Consider the following 23933-nt stretch of genomic DNA (forward strand, 5'->3'; position numbering starts at 1 on the left):
GTCGCATGATTATTGGGATATTCTCCCCCTCCTGTTGCCTTCAACAGGCTAATTGTCACGTGATTAGGTCAAGCAAATTTCAAGATCTTTGATCAAATCGCCCCAGGCAGCCTTTTTTCAGATTTGACCCATGTCTCAACTCCAACTCTAGTTGGCATTTGTGTATTAATACTTTTAGAGGCTGTATTTCTATTTTGGCACTGCTTCTCACTGCAACCAATTAAACATTTTTTATTGCTTAGTGATTTTTTTTGTAATGTTTGCATGCAAAGATTATATTCTAATGAGATACTGTTGTCTGTTAGTACTTTGTCCCCAATATGTTTCTAACTTTTTTGCTCTTTGGAGTCTTTTCAAGCAAACTTCCTGAAATACATGCCACATGCATACAATCTAGTCACCATATGACCTAGAAGCATTGATTGCTGAGCAGAAAAACAGTACACTGGAGAAACAGCCATGTCCTGGCTCAGTGGCCTGGCTTCCAGGACTGAGAACCTGCTGAATTCCCTGGACGAAAGTGCAGCATCTGTCTTGACCAAAGCAAAGACTGCCAATGGAGTTAACTCCAAGCCATCTTACCGCTATGACACAGAGAGTGTGTCACCTATGTAAGTACCTATACTAATGGACTAAATAATGACTGATGCAGCAGACATTTTATGTCTGCTTTGGTTGGTGATTTTCCTGAGAAGACTTCTTTCAAACTTACATAACTGGTTCATGATGCATGCCTTGCTACCTTTTTAAAACATAATCAAAGTCGCCATTGCTGATGCCTGCTGCTAGCAGCCCTGCCCATCCCATCTGACTCTCCCACACTGCTATCAGGCTGGCGGCGTCGCCCCGCGCGGCTCTGTCCCAGCCGACGCCGGCACGCACCCCGTCCCACGGCAGCGCGCCGGCCGCCTCCCCCAGCCGCCGACCGGGCCGGGCCGACCCTGAGGAGCAGCTGATCGCCTTCCTCAACGACTCGTCCACGCCGGCGAAACCGGTGAGTCGCCGGGGCAACACAGGGGAGGGAAGGATACATTGGCCGCTTTGGTGGAGTGAACTGTCAACTTGCACTGGTCTAAAAAAAACTTGCACTGGTCTAATCTGGATAAAGTGATAGGGATAAGGGAAATGCCATGGTCGTGTCAGTGTGCCGGAATGTGAGTCTTCGATCGAAGACGTGGTCCTATTTCAGTCTTCTCATGCTGGTCAGATTCGATCCTGGTCGCCTCAGACATGCTGAACTGTTTCAGTCCTTTCACACTGACTGGCCCATTCCAGTCCTCTCACTCCGCTGTGTTATGTTGTATCTAGTCACCTCATTCAACCATTCTGAACTATTTCAGTCGTCGGGTCACTCGCGTCAGTCGAGTGTCTCCTCCGTGGTGTCCGTCGGGAACTTCCTCTCGGTGGCCTCCGGACAGGAGACCGGTAAGATCCGTCGGTTTATCGTAGGCTCTCAATGTTCATCGCTCGCCTCAGTGCCAACAGCCAAGTAAGCAAACAGTCGAACGTTGCTTATACCATATGCCGCGCTGCTCCCATCCATTGTGAAACTGTTCCGCCAACCTGTTCTCATCTGCTTCGTCGTTGTGCCCCCCTCAGCACCGACCCCGCCCGCTCCGGCCGCCCCGGCCGACACAGCCATCTCCATACCGACCGGTGGCGCCCCTAGCGTCGAGAACGGGAACCACTCCGAGTCGGATCAGCTCCGCATGCTGCAGCGGGAGATCTCCAACCTGAACCGGGAGATGGCGCAGTTGCTGCAGCGCGCCAAACTCGGCGAAAAGGGTCAGTCGCGGTCGCTGATGGGCAGTCGCGCACGTCTACTGAGGTGAAGAAGATACGGAGCAGCTGGTCTTCTTGTGTTTGACCCAAATTTAAATGGATGTCTATGGTATGAGAGTATTATAGATAATTTTACTCTTCTCCATTTTGAGCAGCACCAAGCGTAGATGTAACGAACGTTGATTGACCCCAGTCACTGCGAGCTTCCTTAGTGTTGTATCACGGACATCACCCTAGTCACCTGCGCCCCTGACCTGTCTCTGCCCTGTTCTGTACCGTCAGAGTGCACCAAGCTCAAGTACCAGCTGTCGACTGCCAACTCTCAGGTTACAGAGACGGAGCGCCAGTGTCGCCACCTACAGCAGCGAGACGCCGACCTGCAGGAGTCACTGAAGGCTAAGGTAGGGATGGAGGGTGAACCGGGTGAGTGGGAGGGAGACACTCCTAGGTGTCATTATGTGAGCTGGAGAAACTGGGCATTGGTAATGGCATTCAGTATTGTGGTATTTCGTACTTTGAAGAAGTGCTGTGGTACCTTTCCTCCAAGGTATCAGTCTGCTTTCTGTTCAGTTTCTAAAGGTATGACTGTCAAGGTCAAGGATCGCGCCATATTTTAGCAGTTGCGTATCGCGACTTGCGACCTTATCTGACCTGGCCTTCCATCGTCAGGACGGCCAGCTGGCCCTGCTCAAGGTGCGCCTGGACGAGGCGGACGGGGAGCTGCGCAGCCGTCAAGCGGCCGTCGACAGGCTACAGCTGGAAAACGACAGGTAAAGAACATGTAATTTCATTATTCCCGTTATTTATTGGAATTCTTGGACATCCACCTGTCTTAGTGTATAATTGTTCTATATTTATGTTGTTGCCAGGTGCCAGTCACGACCAGTTACCCCTCTTTGGTAATCCTATCGCTCGATATATCACGTGTCTGACGACCACCCGCTCCCCGTGTCCAGGATCCTTCAGTCGTCCAGTGACACGTCCGGTCAGCAGTCTGGCACCATCCAGGGACTCCAGGACCGGCTGCACGAGGCGGAGGCGCGCATACGACAGGAGCAGCACGCGCTGACTGCCGCACAGCAGGGCCACGATCGCAGGTGGGTGTGAGGGGAAAGAGAGAGCGTGAGAGAGCGTAAGAGGGTGAGGCTGCAGCGGCTAGGGTGGTCTGTCTGAAGTGCAGTAGGCGTTAGGAGGAGGGCGTAGGCTTGTTTGTTTGGTGTGGCTGGGTGTGAGTGAGTTTGTTTGTGTACACGGTGTGGCGTGGAAGAGGCCGGTGTTATGGTAACGGTTCAGAAGGTTACGCTCAGGCGAAATGGTGTCGTATGTTTCACTGTTGGTGGCGCTGTGAACAAACAAACGTTTAGATGAGATTGTGATGAATATCAACTGGTACCCAAGTTTCAGCGACTATCTAAAACACTGGAAGTAGAGGCGGTGATTTTGTGCTCTTTGGCTCCTGACACCCCAAATTTTGGTAAAACAACGACCTTTCGGCAATCGGTGGAGATCTGTACACAGTTTGAAAAGCCGCCAGACGGCGTCGCGTGAATCGATGAAGCTGTTTACCATGTGTTACCGGGGGGCTCACCGTGACCATGGACAGTTTCCGGGCCGGCGCCGCCACCCAAGGCCCGGACCTTTCCAACCGGGCGGCGTTTTATGGCCGCTGGTGTTTGCTGATGGATCGCATGCTCCCAAGAACGAGCACTTGCACCAAGGACATGCCACCCTTTGTTCGGTGGTCCCTGACCTCGGTGGCTGGCAACGGTCGTGTTGGTCAAATGTCTACATGGGGCGCGACCAGTGATCGATTAAACTTGTACGGCCGCTGCCTTGTCTGTAAATATTAGCACATTGTCTAATAAAAACACAGTTGGACCCTTCTTAGTCCGATCGTACACGGTGTCATAGGCCGACGAATGTGTATCAATGAAGCTGCCCCTTTTTGAGGAATCATGATGACAGTTATTAAGTTCAGTGTTCACGTTTCTGTCCTGTTTTCACCTCCGTGTCACTAACGAGTCCGTGTCTCTCCTGCCCATGCCGGTGACCAGTCTATTCCACTGACCCCACCCCCCTCCTTTGCCAGACTGGAGCAGCTGTGTGCGGAGCGGGAGACGCTGACGTCCGAGCTGACCTCAGCGCGTCAGCAGCTGCAGCAGCAGCAGAGCAGCGGGGCCGAGCTGCAGCGGCAGCTGGCCGACAGCCGACAGCTGGCCCAGAGCACCGCCGCAGAGCTGGCAGAGTACAAACTCAAAGGTAAGGTAAAGTCAGATACAGAGTACAAACTTAAAGGGTACGACGAACTGAGCTAGATTGAAAACTCAAAGGTACGGCGGGCTGAGATACAGAGGACAAACTATAAAGGTGCGATAAAGACAAAGTATAAACTCAAAGCTATGATATCAGTGGACAGACTCTAAGGTCTGAGTGAGTCAGCACGGTCTGAGGGCAATGGTTAAAGTAGATACACTCTGAACTTAAAGGTGGCGCAAACTCGTACTCGAGCGAAAACTCAGAGCTAGCGCCCCCGGTCGGTCGGCGGTGGTTGAGCCATGATGTCCGCTCTTCATTTTTTATGGTCTTTGTTCAAGGCCTGAGCCCTTTCAAACGACGAGGCAATCTGTAGATAGTAGGCAGCGAGTGTGCGGCATGTTTAAGCCCTTTCATTGACCTGCGGATTGTTTCTGCAAATATTTTATCCTGGTATGCAAGCATCGGGAATGCGGAATATGACATCTAACACACTGCAACATTTCCTTATACGTAACAACTACCTTGCATTCCTCCGGGCCAGTACTATTCCACTCGGAACACAGACTAGCCTCAGTTGCACCCTTTGCTAACTATGGCTGTTTGTATCCGCCCCAATCCAGACCGGAATCACACACTAATCTTTGCCAATTGGATTTGTGTTTCCTGGCGGCCGAATTTGTGTTCAATAGCGGCAGACTATCACGGTCACAGCCGACCTCGTATGTGTCCCAACACAAGGTGTCAGAGTCACGTAAATCCGCGTTCGTTTCGGCGATAGCCGTGATGCCATCGGTGATAAACATGGCCTACCGTTATGTAGTCGGTCCGATAGTACCGTTTTAGGCCGTGGAAGCCGGACTAGGCCGGCGTCCTAGTATTTTTATTCCCCGGGTGTTTTCGGTTGTGTAATGACGCTAACCCGGTTCCGTTTGGTGTGTTGTAGCCCAGCGCATCCTGCAGTCGAAGGATCAGCTGATATCGCGCCTGAAGGAGGGCAGTCATGGCGGCTCGGACGGAGACAGCAGCGATCTGGTTCAGGCCGAGCTGGAACAAGTGCGCTCCGAGCGGGAGCTGGCGCAGACTGAAGTGCACAAACTGGCCGTTAGGGTGCAGCAGCTGCGGGACGAGCTGCAACAGGTCGAGTCGGCCGCCGCGGAGGAGGCGCAGGCGGCCGGCGAGGCGCTGCGCGAGGCTGAGACTCGCGAGGCGGCCGAGACGAGACTCCGTCAGGAGCTGGAGAAGGAGCTCGAGTCGGCTCAACAGGTACGAATGGGGACGCGGAATGCAAGCGATAAAGGCAACTAATCAGCAGCAAAGACAACGAAAGGATAATGTCAGTGTTCTGGAAGTATAGTCACTCCGCCATCTTCCATCCTCAGTACAGTTCTCCTCTACGACCCAAACTCTTTGATCCGGGCTGGACGGCCACTTTTATTCGACGTGGGTAGCTTCTCAGGAGCAAACCCATCGTGCGGTGGAGTGACTGTTGCGGGGCTGGGTGAGCTGTTCAAGTGCCCAATGTCCATGTGCCGGGCTCAGCCCCGGCGGCGCAACAGAGTGGCCGCCCAAACCACTGTCTTCCCTTATTTCCTTTCATCCCTCTAGCTCTGAAAAGGCCTTGTCAGACCGAAAGGGCCTAACCCTACAAAACTAGGCAAAAAAGCTCCGCAATTTTCGCGGTTGGGTTACGAATTTTTAAGCATGCATGGGCTGCAGCACGTCATACATGCCCTACGTTTTCTATGCGGATATTTCTATTCGGACTTCCGAATGAGCATTTTTTTCAATGTGTTTGGTTTATGCAGTTTGATGAGCCTGCCTTTGCTTTCGATTTCCTCAAACAAGGACAAGGCAACGATCATAATAATATTTGATGGATCCTCGACAAAAGAGACCGAAGGTAAACTATGGTAAGGCATACCACAAGTAACTTCTACCTCAAACGCAAGACGGCTTTCCTTTGCTTTGTCTGATACCATTTTCGTCTCGCCTAAGACGCAATGAATCTGGGTGCTTTAACAATTCCACTTCATTTACGTCATGGGCTCCCTCCGCTTCAGGAGCTGCGCTACATGCGCGAGGACATGGTGCAGCAGAAGACGCAGGCGCTGACACGGCTGCAGGAGCGAGACGTCGAGATCGAGAAGCTGAGGCGGCAGATCACCTCTAAGCACGTCGCCAGCAGTACAGGTGTGTCTGGGTGACGGTTTAGAGGGTTGGTCTATAGGTGTAACTGTGTGATGGCCGGGCTGTGCTATCATTCGATGATTGGTCGTTATTTGGGCGCATCTGGGAACATTACAGTTTTGTTAATTGAGTATCGGATTTGGTATGTAGTTTGTGCTATGGCAATTGGCAGGTCAGTTTGAATGTATCGTGATTGTCCAGTTTCAGACGGGAATGCTGCTGTTGTGCTTTCAGTTAGTTCGTAAAAGGATGTCCGGTTGAGTACCGTTTGGTGTGTGCGTTTCATGCGAAGGACCAGGGATGTTTTCTATGTACTGGTGATTAAGCCTAACCCGACGTTCCGTGTTCATAGAATCCTGGTCGCGTATAAGCCTTACGGCCGCTGATTGCGGTATTTGCATGGACGCGACTTTCCTTGTTTTGTGGAAGAAACTTGAATGACTGGTGCCACGGAAATCCCGATGGCTTTTTAACGCTTCTTTCGTGTCGATCTAGCCCGGTCCTGTGCAGTTAATTTGGGCAAAATTACCGCCGCTAACCAAACAGATGCCATCAACCTAGATCACCGAATGCCTCAGTTCACGCACACACGGCCAGACACGCGGCCTTACGTAACGCACCTGTCAACTATGCAGCAAGAAGGGTGTCACGGACGCCAAATGGGGTCTCCGTCCCACATTACACGGTCGTTAGCCCTTCCCCGCCCCCTGGTACGCCAGCGGAGCGGGGAGCCGGACATGGCACCGTGGGCAGACGAGCCGCCGAACAGGACATCGACCTTTGAGGAAAAACTGCCGCCGTCCTACGTCCTGTTCGAACCACGGCGGCCGAAGGAAATCTGCAGGAAATAAACCACAGGGAAACGTCTTTGAATACAGTTTACAGCTGAGGCTGGGGCTTCTTTTGCTGAACACTATGCGAATGCATAGTGCATACGGTGACATGCTACGCTGGTGACATATTGGGTCCTCAAAGAGAGGCAGTTTCACTTGCGTCACATTCACGAATTCATCCTTGACGCCTGCTCTCTTCCGTGTTACAGAGGTGGAGCTAGAGACCCGTCTGAGGTCACTGACGGAGGCGCTGATACAGAAACAGACCAACATCGAGTCCCTGAGCACGCAGAACAAGTCGCTGCAGCTGCAGCTGGAGCGGTCGCAGGTCAGTCGGGCTGCCGGCGGGATTGGCCTTGTGATGGGAGCCTATTTCCTGGCTTTTTATGGACATTATGGCTCGATTCGATGAGATTTATTTGGAGACTCACTTTTACAATTGATCTAGCAAGCAGTGACTGGTGTTTCTTTCGTTTCCTTATTACGAGCGAGCGAGCGTAGCGAGCGAAGTGAGTCTTTTCAATATAACGGAAAAATCTCAGTATGAGCGGCCCGGCCCGGCCCGGCCTGTAACGCTTTTGAGAGGCTTATATCTCAGCAACCGCTGGACCGATTGGCCTGCGGTCTTTTTTGTTGGGTAGCCCCATCCCTTTTACCCGTAATTGACTACTTTTGATACATCTCAGTGACCGTCGTGGCACGTGCCACGTGAAAAGTCAAGGGTGTTCAAGCTGTTTTGCAAAAGTAGTGATTTTGAGAGGCTCATATCTTAGCAGCCGCTTGGGCGATTGACTTGCGGTAATTTTTGTAGGGTAGCAGCTATCCCTTCTACCCAAAATAGGATACTCTCGATGTATGTGGGTCACCCCCAGTGCACGTGCAAAATACAACAATAAGAGGTGCCAATTTTGGTCCCATTTCAGTAACTCGGTAATTACTGGGGCGATTTCGCTGAAACTTGGCATACAGGTAGGCACCCACCAGGCAATGAATTCCCATGTGTTGCAGTTAGGGTGCTACTGCACGTGCGCACGTGCAGGGGGCGTTTCCAGATCTCGAGAACGGCTGGGCCGATTGCGCTCAAATTTGGTACACGGTTGGGGACCGGTTAGTAGGGTGCCGTGCAAAAGTCATTTTGGACCCCGTTTGCACGTGCGCACGTGCAGAATGCCGCTTCCAGATCTCAGCAACGGCTGGGCCGATTGCGTTCAAATTTGGCACACCGCTAGCGACCGGTTAGAAAGGTGCTTTGCACAAGCCCGTTAGAAGTACTCTCTCGCCCTTCCGCACGTGCAGGGCTCACTATCTCGCTCGCTCGTTCTTCGCCCAAAAGGCGTTTTACTGGTTACTTCATTCATTCATTCATTCATTCATTCATTCATTCATTCATTCATTCATTCGCTCATTCATTTATTTATTCGTCCATTCATTCATACATTTATCCATTCCTTAGTCCCGCTGCACATTTTTTTCTTCCTATGGTTCAATCTTTGTGCTCACTCTTTGGATCTTTAGATATGACTTACGATGCTCGGTCACCGACCCTTGTTGCGATCATGAAGCTACAATATCTTCCCAGGCGACAGGCTCACCTCACATTTACCCTCACAAATCCCTGACCCCCTCCCTCCTCTCTACCCACTACAGACCCAGGTACGGGAGCTGGAAGGGTGCGCTCCGCCGCCTTCGGAGCGGGCTCCGTACCACTCGGAGGTCGGCTCCGACTCGGTCCGGCTGCGTACACCCACCTTCCTGGCCGAGACGCCGTGGGACGGCAGCGTCACCAGAAGAGTGAAGCGCGCCTACTCCAGCCTGGACGCCTGCTCCGTCAGAATGGGCGTCTTCCTGAAACGGTATCCCATAGCGCGCATCTTTGTGCTGGGGTACATGGTGAGTTGGAAGGGTGTGGGGCTGGTTGGAAGAATGATTGAGAAGGGGTGGTTAGAGGTGCTTGTTTATTTTTTTGAGGGGGAGGGGGAATAGTGGATGCTTTGGAATTTGGATGGTTGGGTCGTGGAGAAAGGGCAGAGTGTGTGAGGGGGGAACAAAGAGGCTAATAAGGTGTTGCAGCGTCTTGATGCAGAAAGATGATGAGGTAGACTTGATGCATGTCCAGTTGAGGCGAATGCTGTTTTCACAATGCTCAAGTTTAGGAGTGGCATTTTAACCAGGGCCGTACATGGGTATTCGGGCACGGGCTAGTTGAAAGTTGTTGAGATAGCATCACCCACCGTTGAATTTTACTCAATCGATCTACCGTTTCGTTGAAAGTGAAAGCGAGGCGAGGATTAGGTGCTAGTTTGGAGCAGCGCTAGACACGAACACCTTTGGATCCGTGTCTATATTTGCTGTTTTGTGGTTCCTCGCTCGCCGTTTCATAGATTTGATCAAGATATAACGCCTTTGGACATCAAGCCATTTCTGACCCGCTATCCATTTCATGTTTCTATACGGTCCATTTGACTTTCCATGAAGAAATGTTGACAGCAAAATGGACCTTTTCCAAGCGTTGTTCTTACAATAGTATCAGCTAACCCGTACTGCTTTAATTTAATTGCACAGTGTGCATCACGCAGCTTTCTCATAAGTTTATGTTTGATCGTATTTTGTATTGTTGATTGATATTCAAGTCGACCCGCTGGTCAATGTGGAATGTGGATAGTAAGTGATTTGCCATTTGCCCTCAACCACTGTCTGTTGGCGTATTTAACTGATGTTCCGTCCCGTTTTCCGCCAGTGTCTGCTGCATTTGTGGGTGATGATCGTTCTGTTCACCTACACACCCGAGATTCACGGCGAGGACTTCCATCGCACCTTCAGCCCCCAGCCGTGAGTGTGAGAAGTCGGACCCCGTGCCTCAAACCAGCCTCACTCGGCCAGGAACGGACGTGGCAGGCTGCAGCTGCGGCGAAGTCGACGCTGTCTGCTTTGCGAATACCACGCTGTTGAGTGCACTGCTACGGTAATTCTGGAAGCTGCTGTCGTTGGTAGGCTGGTTTGAGCGTGGAGGGTAGAACACGTGAAGAAATGGGTATTATGCCAGACACACAGAGCAGCTGTGCTGTATGTGTCGGTGTCACGGGATTGTTACGGTGTCTGGTACGTTGTTACGGTGGAGTTTTGTTACGGTGGCGGATGCTGTGATGCTGTTCACGATGTGGGGAAGGTGCAAGTGACTAACATGTAAAATGTAGTTTTTACTGGGCATTGTCACGGGGACAATTTTGTGCGCACGTTGTAATATGACTGCCCTCACGATACGTCTATGCTGTTTTGTATAGCCTTGGCTGGCCGTTACTGAAAGGTGACTTCGTAAGCCTTCGCGACCACTCAGTTTTATTGCACTATTCACCAGTAAAACGCCTTTTGGGCGACGAACGAGCGAGCGAGATAGTGAGCCCTGCACGTGCGGAAGGGCGAGAGGGTGCTTCCAACTGGCTTGCGCAAAGCACCCTTCTAACTGGTCGCTAGCGGTGTGCCAAATTTGAACGCAATCGGCCCAGCCGTTCCTGAGATCTGGAAGCGGCATTCTGCACGTGCGCACGTGCAAACGGGGTCCAAAATGACTTTTGCACGGCACCCTACTAACTGGTCCCCAACTGTGTACTAAATTTGAGCGCAATCGGCCCAGCCGTTCTCGAGATCTGGAAACGCCCCCTGCACGTGCGCACGTGCAGTAGCACCCTAACCGCAACACATGGGAATGCATTGCCTGGTGGGTGCCTACCTGTATGCCAAGTTTCAGCGAAATCGCCCCAGTAATTACCGAGTTACTGAAATGGGAACAAATTTGGCACCTCTTATTGTTGTATTTTGCACGTGCACTGGGGGTGACCCACATGCATCGAGAGTATCCTATTTTGGGTAGAAGGGATGCTGCTACCCTATAAAAATTACCGCAAGTTAATCGCCCAAGCGGCTGCTGAGATATGAGCCTCTCAAAATCACTACTTTTGCAAAACAGCTTGAACACCCTTGACTTTTCACGTGCCACGTGCCACGACGGTCACTGAGATGTATCAAAAGTAGTCAATTACGGGGTAGAAGGGATGGGGCTACCCAACAAAAAAGACCGCAGGCCAATCGGTCCAGCGGTTGCTGAGATATAAGCCTCTCAAAAGCGTTACAGGCCGGGCCGGGCCGCTCATACTGAGATTTTTCCGTTATATTGAAAAGACTCACTTCGCTCGCTGCGCTCGCTCGCTCGTAACAACTGTATAGTGAGCCATCTTTCCGTGGTCACCTTCACTGACTTCCTCTTTGTTAAGTTCTCTGTTCCGAGCACCAGTACGTAGATGCTATTCTATCATCACAAATAGCACAGAGCAGTAGGTTCAGGATTATACTGATAATTGCCACAAAGTGAAGTGCCAATCCGCCTGTATATCTACCGGATATTCTAGGTTTAAGCGGCGGAAATTTGCCACAACCAAAGCGACGATGCTCTACAGGGGCTACCTTTGATGATGGACTTTGTCATGTGGTGCGTATAACTCCTGCTGCCCCATGCACTTTTTCTCTTCTGTTCGGTCACAAAGTTTACCCGATATTTTAGGACCTTAGGTCATTCATTCCATTGTGGGCCACAGCAATGTCAGTGTTTATAGGTGCGGTAAGTGATACGTGGCTGCATTGGGTCACAAAATGTTATTTCTGATGTTTGCATATTTATTCGCGATTGTAAGAACCCGTACGCATGCGTTGTACGTATGCCCAGCACTGTATTATGTATATGAAAGTTCGACCGATGAAAATAAACATGTTTGCAAGATCCAGTTGGTTGGCAGGTTGCTATAGTCGAAATCTGGAAATTAAGCTCATTTCTTTCAAACTATCGGTTATTTTTGTCGTCTCCCTCCACCTGCTCTTCATCCACCGATGCCAAACCAAATGAAAATATTTGAGCATAGCGGTCAGTATCAGCCAAGGACCTGGAACCGGCCGCATACACTCGATCGAGATATACTGACGCAATCTCTGACTCGGCGTGACTCCTGAGTTTCGCAGTCAGCACTGACGAGAAACTGCAGCCTGCTTCAGTACAGTGTAGCGTCGTTCGTTCGAACATTCAGCGGAAACTCGCGAACTCCAGGAGGACCTCGCCTCGGTACAGGAAGGCTAAATGCGGAGTGGCTCAGTTTTAATGGCAGCTGCGATACCTTTTCCAAGGAATCGGATTCAACGAAGCTGACAGTGAATGACATTTCCGCATTACCACGCACTTGTGGGGCCAGCTGGCGCATTGAATCAGTTCACTGTCCATAACGTCGACATCACGTACGTAAAACTCGTAAGCGTTAATATTTTACAAAAATGAACTACGATGGCTAACCGGGGACCAGCTGTGTCTATCTACGTAACCAGCTACGGTTTGCTATATTGAACACTCTTCAGTTCCAGGAAAACAGTCGCATAGGCATCGAAGCTTCGAATGACATCACCCTAAGCTATAAACCCGACATTGAGGACAATGACTCACATAGCAGACGCAGTTTATTGAAAAATAGACAAATATCAGTTCCTGCAATCGGCCCGTCGGCGACGGCTGGGTGGCCGGATAGGCGGCTGACCAGATGCGGCAGCCGCACCTGTGGCCGTCCCTGCACAGCTGTGGAAGCGGGCTGTTCATTTGTGTCCTCACGTCACCGTCCGAGGTCCTCACATGTCGCCAAAAACAGCCGGCATTAACACACACACACACACATAGACGCTGAGAAAGCCAACAAACTCCTTCGGAAGTCGGGCAGCGTGGCGCTTCTCTCTCAACATGCGAAAGCCCCAATCTCACTCGTGACGAGCCGACACTCAGCTTGTGTCGGACATAGGTACACCCTGCGATAAACTATGGTAAATGACGGCGAATAAACACCGGGTGTCGCAGCAATATCACCGCTGCGACACTGATAACTAAACTAACATCAGACGACCGGCTATGGCACAAGAAAAGAAAGAATGGCCGCAATAGACGCTTCACAATCGTAAGCGAAATTGGTCAGTATAGAGATAAAAGGCAGGAGATTCAAAATCATTACAGGAAGCCAATAAACACGGCAATAACAGTGCAGTGTACGTCAGCATAAAGGATAACAAAGCCGATTACCATATCAATAACAACATGGCGGACACGTGAGCGATCTCTCAACCACTCACAAAGTCGCGAGAAGACGTCAATATCATCAGCTTCATCGGCTTCCATCGCCGTCAGTATACACAGCACATTAACTGGTGAGGGGCGCTATACAACATAGTTACACACGGCTCGGCGATTTAACATGCATGGCCCCACGGTACGAGCCGCTGGGTGAGACACACATGTCTCAGCGGTACCGTACCTGCTATAGTTACACTTCGGTCAGTCGTGACCCCGGTTCATGCCAATCCGTCTTTATACGATTTCTAGCAGAGCGATGGGCCGTTCCAACCACGGAAAACAGAACCAGCCGATCGGGTTTAGCGTAACGTGAAACAATCGCAGTCTGCAGCCGGCCTCTCATATGACCGGAGGGGAGCCCCTCCCAGCAGTGCCCCTCTGCGGTTCAGGGGCGCCACTCCGCTGTACACGGCCAACCGGCAGACCCAACGGGAGGCCTGGTGGCGGGGCTGGCCGGGGGTCCGCTCACTGCATAGAGTGCGGCACGGGGGGCGACTGGGGAGACGACTCGGTGTGGGAGGAGTTAGTGCTGACTGGGCTGACGGCCCTCATACACCAGCTCCAGAGCCTACGGACAAACAGATAGGTATGCGTCAGAAATCAGTGAGCACATACGAATTCAAGCACAAATGAGATGAGAGAAGATGGATTTACCACTAATTCACGTCAATTTCCGGATATTCTTCCAAAGAAAAGCATATCCAACGCGGCGAAAGGACCATTTCAAGCGGTCTTCAGAAACGACCATTGACCATCGCGTTCGAAGACTGACCCGAAACCCAAAGATAAATTTATTCGATTACTTCATTCGATTCATCCCGTGCTATTCGCGCTTACTATGCGTCTCGCTGGCTCTCCTATCCCCCTCACTCCCTCTCTCACCCTCTCCAGCGCCACGATCCAGTTGGTCGACAGTCTCCAGTCGTTGACGTGCGGTCCGGCGCTGAGGCGCACCTGTCGCTCCTCCACCGACCCGGGCACGCGGTACAGCACCACCACTGCCTCGGGCAGCGTCTGGCCCGGAGCTGTGGACGCCGCCGGATGGGGGCGGGTCAGCGGGGGTCACCAGGGTGAAGCACTCATAGGTTTAGAGTGGAGAGTTACTGTACGGGTAATGTTCTACCGATGAATGGTCAGAAGTGATTTCCATACACGGCATTCAGTGACCATTGTTACAGAACATTTTCAACAGCTAGCCTCGCTTCGCGTTTAGTTAACATCGTATCGTATGACGAAATCGTCTGAGTTCATGTTTATGTTGATGAACGTTTATGTAAGAGACGCTTTCCTTAAATATACTATCAGCATGCCTTAAAACCTCACACGGCGCGTCTAAGTGGGAAGAGTCACCTTAGCACCTTCACGAAACCAGCCATCAAGGAATTATCCCAACTGCAATTACTGTCCCGTGGAGGGAAAGTGGACACAATGAAAGACGTAGTACCAAACATTTTAAAGAAAGAAACAACAGCTGCACAACACTGTGCCAATCACAAACAAACACAGGATTCAGGAAAGACACCGCATCATTAAGTTGGATAATTATAACGTCATTGAAGGGCGAAGATGACGCTAAGCGAATACTTTCTCCGACACAATAGGTTGATTGGTAGAAAAGATAGCACGGTCCCAGCACCAGCTACAGCGCAAATAGAAAGTCTAAATAAAGTAGAACCTATTCCAAGAACGATTGGTAAACATTTCACGATAAACAATGCTAAAAACTGTGCATGAAATCAAATAAAAAGAGCCGGAGCCTGAAGAATTTATCTGGAACAGTGGAGCTGCGCAATGCTCGACATGCAACATATTGCGGCTAGCAAATTAATGGCTATTGGTTTTTATCTAAAAACATTCATTCATTTGTAAACGAGCAATTAAAAATGTCACAATTGTAAAACTACCAAAAAGAAGCTGCTTTGAAGTTTCCAGAGAAACATTATTTAGCTAAGCGTTCTATGACATCTCCTGGCACGATGGGGAAACTAAAAGCGCTGTAATTTAACGGAATATTTCCGCACCACTTAACAATTAACCCAAATAAAACTGGTGAAACAAAGAGCGCCCTTGAAACACCGAAACTCGTTAACAGGAAGGCCGCATGGGACGTGCAAATAGGACACTGCCGACTTAATTGGCCAACCTGTATCTAGGATCCAGCAAATAAAAATGTAACGGAGATATCTCCATTCACGATCCAAAGTCAGTTACGCACGGGACTATTTTTTAACAAAAAGTTTTCCTGTGTGGCACGGATACCGGCTGTACTAACACCGTACTTTTACGTTTACAGAAAACTAATGCGTCGCACATCAGCGATTGCGTAACTATACGGATACAGTTGCAGCAGACATGCATTTTGTGCACGAATACTTATGTAATGCAAATTCCATACACAGCACATTTTATAGCACATCAGCCCGTAACACGCGGTCCGACTCGTAATGTGGGTCAATTATGACGTGCGACTGTCCGGAAAGGTTTATTTGCCTGATTGTCGTGCGTATTACTCTACTTATGATTTTCGCTGGGAGTTAATGTTATTTTCTTAACATGTTTAAGATTTACGAACAGCTGTCGGTTCAGAGACATTTCTGTGACATGCCACTACATGCACCACAAGGGTCTGCTTTGTCGTCCATGCCCCCATAATCAAAAAGTCAAGGACGCACTCAAAACTTAAAATGCCTGGGAGCATTCAAACAAAGCACCAGGATGGACATGCAGCATTAAAAACCGAAACATTCGAATGACCAGACAGCGATACAAGGTCATCCAAAGACCGTGACAATTGAAAAGTTTCGACAATAATGAGGATGAAGCAGACACAGATCGTGTTGTGCGACATTAATCTCACCGTCTGCGTCCTCAGAGTATTCTACATTGGAACAAAACAGGCATCAATGGCGACGTTTTCTCTAGTTTCAGTTTAGCGAACACTACCATTCCTTCACCCAATCAAACTTCACACCCAATCACAGACTGGGCAATGATCGGTCACCGACGGCCGCTCTTACCGGACAATCCAACGGCATCCACCACCAATCTACTAAGTCGTGTGCTGCTGGGCACTCACACACGGTACCAACAGCTAGCCAGCATACTTAAGTCAAGATCCGCATCATCAACTGCACGACCGACACGCGTAGCCAGTACTCACCATATTCAATGGTGGACTGTGTGACCTCTGTGGAGAGGATGCGCGCCACCTCGACCCTCTCGGGCGGCGCCTGGCCCTGGGTCGGCTCGAACCGGATGAACCGGTGGTCGGAGGTGACGGCTGTCTGACAGAGCACTGGCCGCTCCGGGGACGAGACGTCAAACTGGGCGCCTGCCGCACCGAGAACAAATAACGATGACGATGAAAGACTTTCAGGACGACGGTAAAACCGTCAGACAGTCATGGCGAGGAACATAAACAATATTGAGAAATTGTTAAGACAGTCGTGCAGGCCTTTGATTACTGTACAAGGTCAGAATAGCCATGACAGGGATTCTACACAAGTGCTGACCTTTGTTCTAACGGCTACCGCACACGTACCATTGGTGAGCAGCTTCAGACTGCTGTTGAAGAAGACGTTCTCGGCGTTCGTGATGTCGGAGCAGCGGAAGCACTGGCGCACCGGGTCCACGAAGCACATCCGCGGCAGCATCACCCGCGTCTGGCAGCACTGGGCGCAGAAGATCTGGCCGCACCGCCGGCAGTGGTGGCGGCGCTTCAGAAAGTCAAACTTCTGGCCACACTTGCCATTGGAGCACTCAGGATTCTGTAATGAAAAGAATGCAGGACTATTAATCTAAGTTCTGCATGAATGGTGTTTGGACCCCAACCCAACTCACAGTGGTGAGCACAGACGCCAGATGGTGTGAACGTTTTAGCACATACAAGGCTGCGTTTGGACAGACCGTTTCGTTTTTTCTCCATCGGGGAATATTACAAGGACCACCGCTCAGGCAGGCTTTCCGCGGAAAGTGCGCAAAAAAAAAAAACTGGTGACACTTTTATTATACTGTGCATTTATACATTTTCACATGAATATTTTCATTGAACCACTGGTCTCAGGTTGCAATTAGGTCAACTCTCACGATTTCCTCTTTAGAAATTACCTAATGAAAATCCAATAAAATATGTCTGATTAATTTCGTCCAAACTACTCAAACTTGTGTAGGCGCAAAACATTGTACTTTAGCCATAAAAGCTTCTTACCTCTTTATCTGGAGACCAGGTGGGCTCTTTCAGTTCAAATGGACTTCTTGCAGTGTTGTTGATTGGAATTATTCTGAGGCCTGACTTGGACTTAGTGAGTTTCTTGTTTCCTGCACCTCTGTTATCATCTTCACGACATACCCCATCAGCCATCTTAGTGTGGGATCAGGTTGTTGAGGTGATCCTGATTTGTAACTTCAGTTGATCTAATAAACCACTGCCAGCAAACTGAAAACCAGACGTGCAGCATGCAAACAAGTGAGTTTATGACACTGATCAAGGATATAAATTTACAGCACACCAATAAAACTAAAGGTAGTCAAATAAAGCAGGCGTCACACTTTTTCGTTTTTGCAATCAAGAAGAGGTGCTATACCTGGAGATGAAGGCTGTGGTTTGTAGGTTGTAGGTTGTAGGTTTAGGATTTAGGTCAGGTCAGGCCAGGTCAAGTTAGGATAGTTTTGGTTGGTTAGAAAGAGACATCTCTGGGCATGGCACCTCTCCTTGGTTGCAAAAACAAGTGTGACACCTGCTTTATGACTACCAAATTAAATGGCTCTATTTGAATGCAATTAAGAAGCTAATATAAACCATTTTGGTAGCAGTAAAGCAGGCATCACACTTATTTCTTGCAACCAAGGAGGGGCCCTGTAGGTTAGGTTCTAGGTTTGATTTTTGATTTAGATGGTAGGCTTTAGGCTGTCAGTTGTAGGTTTTAGGTTGTAGGTTTCAGGTTCTAAGTATGGTTAGATCAGGTTTGGTTTGGTTATAACCAAATATAACCGATGCTTTCTATAGAAAGCATCGCTGGGGATAGTATCCCTCCTTGGTTGCAAAAAACAATTGTGACACCTGCTTTACAACTGGGTACCCCCAATTTTGCATAAAATTAGCAAAAAGGATGAGATTCATAATCAAAAATTGAAAAAAATAAGCTCTAAATAAAGTCAAACTGAGAAGTGCCACAAACCCTAAACATGACATTTTTATACTTAGTGGCTCAGTTCCATTCCTATTTATGATGTTTTACAATTGTTGGATTAGTTTCAAAACAAAACAAAACAAAACAAAACAAAACAAAACAAAACCAATTGAAGGCACCTAAGTTAAAAGGAACTATATTAATTATCTGTCAGAGATTGTCTGTCTAGCAAGCATCCCAGTTGCAGTGGTGAGCTGCTGAAGCTAAGCTCTGCACTGCACTCTGACTCGCCACTCTGTCCTCGGGGCTCAGGCTGCAGTGCCAGGAAGGCTCGCTCAGCCCCACAAATGCAAATAGTTAACCAACTGAACAGGAATATCATCTACCAGAATGGTAACTTATAGTCAAATGAAGATGACCTTCCAGCCTGGTTGTTTGTCCTGGGGAATAAGGGGATAGTGAGATCAAAGCAAAACAAAATGAAAAATTACGAGTTTCATTTCCACAACTGAACTTATCTTATTGACATCAACATAAGTAACCCAGTAGGTACAACAATAATATCATGATCAGGAATCGCTGCACCACAGTCGCCAACTCAACCTCGTAACCGTTCAATGTAATGAAGATAATCCTTCGAAAATTACACCCCAAATAACCTCAGTTTCCCGCTCAAGGCCACGCCTCCGCCCCCTCAAACAGTAAACAGAAGAAGCAAAATTGTACTGTATGGACTGTATGCGGCGAAAATCGGTGAAACGTGGCGAAACAGACGCACCAGCTTTAAAGTTTCGTTCACACCGCCACAATAGCGTACTTCAACACGTAAAGTCCTGTTCATGTCTCACGTTAAGTATCGTACTGGATATGGAAGCACCACTTTCATGAGGAAGAAAGTGCTGCCGCATTTGAAAAAAAAACTTCGCATATGCAGAGAGCTCTTCTCTTCAACACGCTGTCAATAGCAATTGTGAGTTTGGCTCATTTTATTTTATTTCTGAAGTGATTTGTGAAGCATCATGCTGTGCATAGTGCCATTGTGTTGACTGTTGCAAGACTTCAGAGGACTCACACGTCAAGGATTCAGAGGTCTAAATGGCTGGCGGTGGCGTAGCCAGCAATTTAGACCAGGCTGGCTAGTAGCTACGCCACCGCCCACCGCTCAGGAATGCCGGCAATGGCGTGGGGGTCCAACAGCCCCTTTAGGCCTACAGGGTGAGCCATAAAGATTTACCCATCGAAAATTTCACTTTGTTTCAAGGCAAGCTGACATAGCTATTTCATCTTTTACATACCTATAACAACGTCATCTCCTAACTAATAAATGTAGTCTGTTTTCTGTATGCTCGCATTCTCCTTATGTTACGCACCCGAGACGCGAGAGCACTATGGCACGCGGCCGCCGCACCGTCTCTTCACTTATTTTCCTCGATCACCCATGCTATAACAATGCTGCGCCGTATGTCATTTGCGGTGTTTCAGGGACTCGGTAGAGTCGGGTTTTTAGGATATTTTAGTTTGGGAAGCCCGTGGGGCTGATGTCGGGGATGAATTGTGTCCAACATTCTTTAGACCAAAGGGTGCTCACTGGCGGATCCAAGGGGGGGCATTAGGGGCATATGCCCCCTCCGTCAGGAGCCTGGGGAGGGCATTCAGTACAAGTATGCCCCCCCCCGTTCAGACTTACACTTCTTACGCCTATAACGAGGAACTAAATAAAAATGGATTAGGAAGCCTTCCTAGTAACTACTTTTGTGATCAGAGTCGTTTTAGTAACCTCAATTTAGTTGTCATTGCTTTATTTTGTCTAAAAATATGTTGCTTCTTAGTTCTTACCACAGGGGAGTCATGCCGCTTCAACCCTTTTAACCGTTGTCTAACGATGGCACTCGTATTGCGCAAACCAGGAATCGGCCGCCGCCTATGCTTGGGAATAGGGACGGTTAGAATATGGTTTACCTGTATGGCCGCAGCCAGTGCAGCGTAACCGGGGGGGGGGGGGCACAAGGGGTGCGTGCCGCCTCATTAGATGCATGGTGCCATATGGGCCCGAGAGGCCCTGCAGTGCCAATTGGCCGCTCAGGTTCCAAGCGTGCCTTATTTCGACTGAGATAAGACCCGCAGGACTCGTGAGAGCACCCCACGGAGTCACGGGCTCCTGAGTCGCCACACATCACACATCTCTATAAGGACCCCACTCCGGCTTCTGAGGGCCCTGTGCTGGCCTCTGAGTGACCTTGCTGACCTATTAAGCGTCAGCTCTAATTATGGTCCTTGCTCATACCCGCATGGAACGGCTCCACACTAGTGTCTCTGAGGGCCCATAACGGCGTCTGTGAGCCGTGAGGGTCTCACACCGGCGCCTTTGAGGGCCCAACACCGCCAATCTGAGGGACTAACACCAATGTTTCTTAACCCGCGCCGGGCCGGGGGGGTGTTTGAACACCCCCCCCCCCCTGCGGTTTTTCACAGATGTCTCAAAAACGGCGGCGCGGAGCGCCGCCGTTTTTGGCACACCTGTTCGTGCATCTTTTCCGCACATGTTGTGAAAATTTCAGACCCAGGTCACCTTAGGTCAGGTCACCAGGTCACGCCAAGTGACCTCACCTCAGAAAAAATAAGAATGCTCGTCATAGCTACACCGATTGATCGATTGCCTTGAAACTTTCAGCGATTGATAAGAGCAACAATATCTATAAAATGTATATCTCGGAATTTTGATATCTATGACCTAAGGTCAGGTCAATTTTGCGACCTCTCCATTATAAGTCAATGGGAGAAAATTGAAAAGCGTCTGTTTTGCACGAACGTTATTCTAGACACTCTCAAACATCGAGATGTAGGTAAAATGGACACACTGAACCGGAAAATGGCAACTGTGACCCCTCGTTATGTCCCCGAGGTCATCTCAGGTCACGAACAGAATCTAACAGTTTTTCGCTAATAACTTCTGATAGAGACGTGCTAGAGCGCTGAAAACGCCTTAGATGTGTTCGTCTCGACGTTGCAGATCGACTGATATGCAACATGACCTTTTCCGGTCAGGTCATGACCTTGACCTGAGGTCAAATTTTTCAAGTTGACCTTTCAAGGTCAAAATATAGTTCATTCGACGCGTCTCGACGAGAAGAACACGATGGTGGCAAACGTAATGTCATGACTCTTTTGAGTCAAAAGTTATTGCCGAAAAAACGTTTTTCGTAAAAACGGCTATTTTTGGAGTTTTTGCCCCCTGGAGGCTAAACCGTTGACCTGAGGTCAAATCTGAGAACATTACTCAGAAAGGACTGTAAAAGGGCTATCGAATGCGCTTTTCCGCGGCGCTGTAGCTCTATCGGTTCCCGAGATAGCCCGGTTGGCAGTTCCCAAAATGTTGAAATAGTGGACATTTGACCTTTGGTGACCTTTGGTGACCTGACCTTTGACGTGACCCTAAAAATGACCGAAGTGTTTTCGTCCTTATTTTGGACGTTCTTTCCATTGCCGCTTACCCCGTGCCGCTACGTGGCCCAGGAGCCGAGTTAGAAGGGGGGGTGTTCAGACACCCCCCCCCCCGGCCCGGCGCGGAATCTCAGAGCACCGGCCCGGCGCGGGTTAAGGTCCTACATCGGCGGCGGCTCTGAGGGCCCCACACTGGCGCCTCTGAAGGTCTTACACAAGCGCATCTGACGGCTACCTACCTGCAACTCTGTGGGCCCCACACTGGTGACTCTGAGGGCTCCCAGCGACGCCTGAGAGTACCACGCCGGTCTCCAGGATCCCACAGTGCTCCTGAAGGCCTCCATCCACCCCTTGCTGGCCTCTCGAAGACCCTTTTCCCCCATGCCTGTGTCTCTGAGAAGTGAGGACTCCCACAACGATGCCTTTGAAAGTCTTCACCGGCGACTGTGAGGGCACCACACAGACACGTCTGAGGGCCCTACACCGCCACCTCTGAGACACCAGTGTCTCCTGAGGCCCCACATCGGCGACTCTGAGCGTCCCACACCGGCGCCTCTGGGGCCCCACACCAGTGTCTCTGGCAGCCAGCCACCGGTAACTCTGTAGGTCCTACACCGGTGACTCCGAGGGCCCCACCGGCGTCTGAGAGTACCATGCCGATCTCTAAGGACTCCACAGGGCTCCTGAAGATACTGCAGGCCCTCACTTGCCGGCCTGTGAAGGCCCATTGTTGGCATCATACGGCCCGTCACCGGCCTCTGAGGGCCCTTTGTCGGTCTCTGAGAGGCCCTACTGGGTTATTAAGCATTCGCATTTCGCACCAACAACTCCAAGGGCCCCACACACAGCCATCTGTGAATGGTGTGGGCTTAGCGCCACACCAGTGTCTGAGGCACCACAACGGCGTCCATGTGAGTCCTTTCTGGTTTCTGCACCAGTGCCTCTGAGGGCCCCACACCACTGCCTCTGGGGAACCCACACCGATACCTTTGATGGTCCCACGCCAGTACCTCTTAAGGTTCCACACCAGCGGCCCTTGGGTCGGCTCTACACACCAGTCATTCTGAGGGCCCCACCGGCCCCACCAATTTTCGTCGATTTCTGGCGCTGCCCGGGTATTTGTCCCAAAAGCCTCCTCCTCCTGGATCTACCAATGGGGTCAGGTGTTCTACTATTTTTTATTTTTTTTTTTAAAGAAAAAACTCGTGTCAGGGCTATGACGAAAAATAAGTGGCCTAAATCCGATGAGAAAACAGGATTTGGGGATACCCTAGGTTTGGCTCCGTGACCTGGTATGCCCCCCCCGCGCTGAAACCCTGGATCCGCCAGTGAGGGTGCTCAGCAGCCAACACTCAGTGGTGATTCCTGAATTTCAGGAGCGGCGGATGTGCGTTAAGACGACCTCCCATTTCAGGAGCGTAGCAGAGGCAGTCGACGAGCATATACAAAAAGAGTTACACTGTCAGGATTGGAAACAAATTTGAGACATGTATGCAAAAGATGGCATATCTAGGCCAACCCGTTTAGAAATAAAATGAATTTATTGATGGGTAATTCTTTATGGCTCACCCTGTGGATACCCAAGGTATACCTTCAGGCTTCATAATTCAGGCTTCATTACGGAAGTGAAATTATTGGGTGGGTGGGGGGGGGGGGGGGGAGGGGTCCTGAATTTCGCGGCCCCATCCCCAGGTGGCTGAGGAGCCCATGATTTAGACCAGCATCAGGCACACAGCAAACATCGTGAATCGTGATCAGGCCGATTACGATATATGCATAGTCGACTACAGAATGATGTTCCACTTTTCACAGGCAATTATTTCCCTGGAGTGGTAGGCTGTGCCGCATCACACGGGTTGAGTTCACAAATTAGGTAAAGCTTTGTCCCAATGCTCACAATCGTGAATCGACACGCTTACGATGTCACGAGTCTGTGTCATCAATATACCTCAAAGAATTGAGAACAACAGGACCCGTGTATTCTCGAGCCACACGCCAAACAATAACAACCTTTGACCTTGAGCCGCCCGTATTTACTGCACATATATGGCAGCTCAGTGGCAGCCATATTATTACGTCACATCTCCCTTTCCTTACCGCCAAAACAGTAGGCACTACATCCCATCATCGAACAGGAACAGCAAATGAACATAG

The 23933-nt window shown here is 49.9% G+C and overlaps 2 protein-coding genes across 5 annotated transcripts in view; one reads left to right on the plus strand and one right to left on the minus strand.

Annotated features, from left to right (window-relative positions):
• The window catches only part of LOC122390650 (golgin subfamily A member 5-like), a 12912-nt gene extending 1083 nt beyond the window's left edge, over positions 1-11829 (plus strand). For both annotated transcript variants that reach the window (XM_043383792.1, XM_043383793.1), the window contains exons 2-14: positions 349-611; positions 832-994; positions 1341-1425; positions 1600-1785; positions 2065-2183; positions 2452-2552; positions 2739-2879; positions 3872-4041; positions 4982-5301; positions 6099-6228; positions 7268-7386; positions 8706-8948; positions 9796-11829. In XM_043383792.1, the coding sequence (XP_043239727.1) occupies positions 460-611; positions 832-994; positions 1341-1425; positions 1600-1785; positions 2065-2183; positions 2452-2552; positions 2739-2879; positions 3872-4041; positions 4982-5301; positions 6099-6228; positions 7268-7386; positions 8706-8948; positions 9796-9891 (2025 nt within the window). In that variant the 5' untranslated portion in view covers positions 349-459 and the 3' untranslated portion in view covers positions 9892-11829. The remainder of the gene's footprint in view (positions 1-348; positions 612-831; positions 995-1340; positions 1426-1599; positions 1786-2064; positions 2184-2451; positions 2553-2738; positions 2880-3871; positions 4042-4981; positions 5302-6098; positions 6229-7267; positions 7387-8705; positions 8949-9795) is intronic.
• Positions 11830-12531: 702 nt separating this feature from the next.
• On the minus strand, positions 12532-19069 carry LOC122390654 (zinc finger FYVE domain-containing protein 21-like). 3 transcript variants are annotated; one of them, XM_043383801.1, is made up of 7 exons: positions 18998-19049; positions 18741-18778; positions 17417-17657; positions 16751-16976; positions 16370-16540; positions 14092-14234; positions 12532-13777 (listed from the first exon to the last, which is right to left on the minus strand). In XM_043383801.1, exons 3-7 carry the CDS (start codon positions 17567-17569, stop codon positions 13733-13735), a joined length of 738 nt encoding a protein of 245 aa, XP_043239736.1. In that variant the 5' UTR covers positions 17570-17657; positions 18741-18778; positions 18998-19049; the 3' UTR covers positions 12532-13732. The 3 variants fall into 3 exon arrangements, with proteins under 3 accessions (XP_043239736.1, XP_043239737.1, XP_043239738.1); XM_043383802.1 differs by lacking the exon at positions 18741-18778 and having other exon boundaries at positions 17417-17644; positions 18998-19069; XM_043383803.1 differs by lacking the exons at positions 18741-18778; positions 18998-19049 and adding an exon at positions 18942-18993 and having other exon boundaries at positions 17417-17644.
• Between the last annotated feature and the right edge of the window lie 4864 nt (positions 19070-23933).

The sequence above is a fragment of the Amphibalanus amphitrite genome, unplaced genomic scaffold, assembly GCF_019059575.1.
Source record: "Amphibalanus amphitrite isolate SeventyFive unplaced genomic scaffold, NRLGWU_Aamphi_draft 000404F_arrow, whole genome shotgun sequence".
Lineage (NCBI taxonomy): Eukaryota > Metazoa > Arthropoda > Thecostraca > Balanomorpha > Balanidae > Amphibalanus > Amphibalanus amphitrite.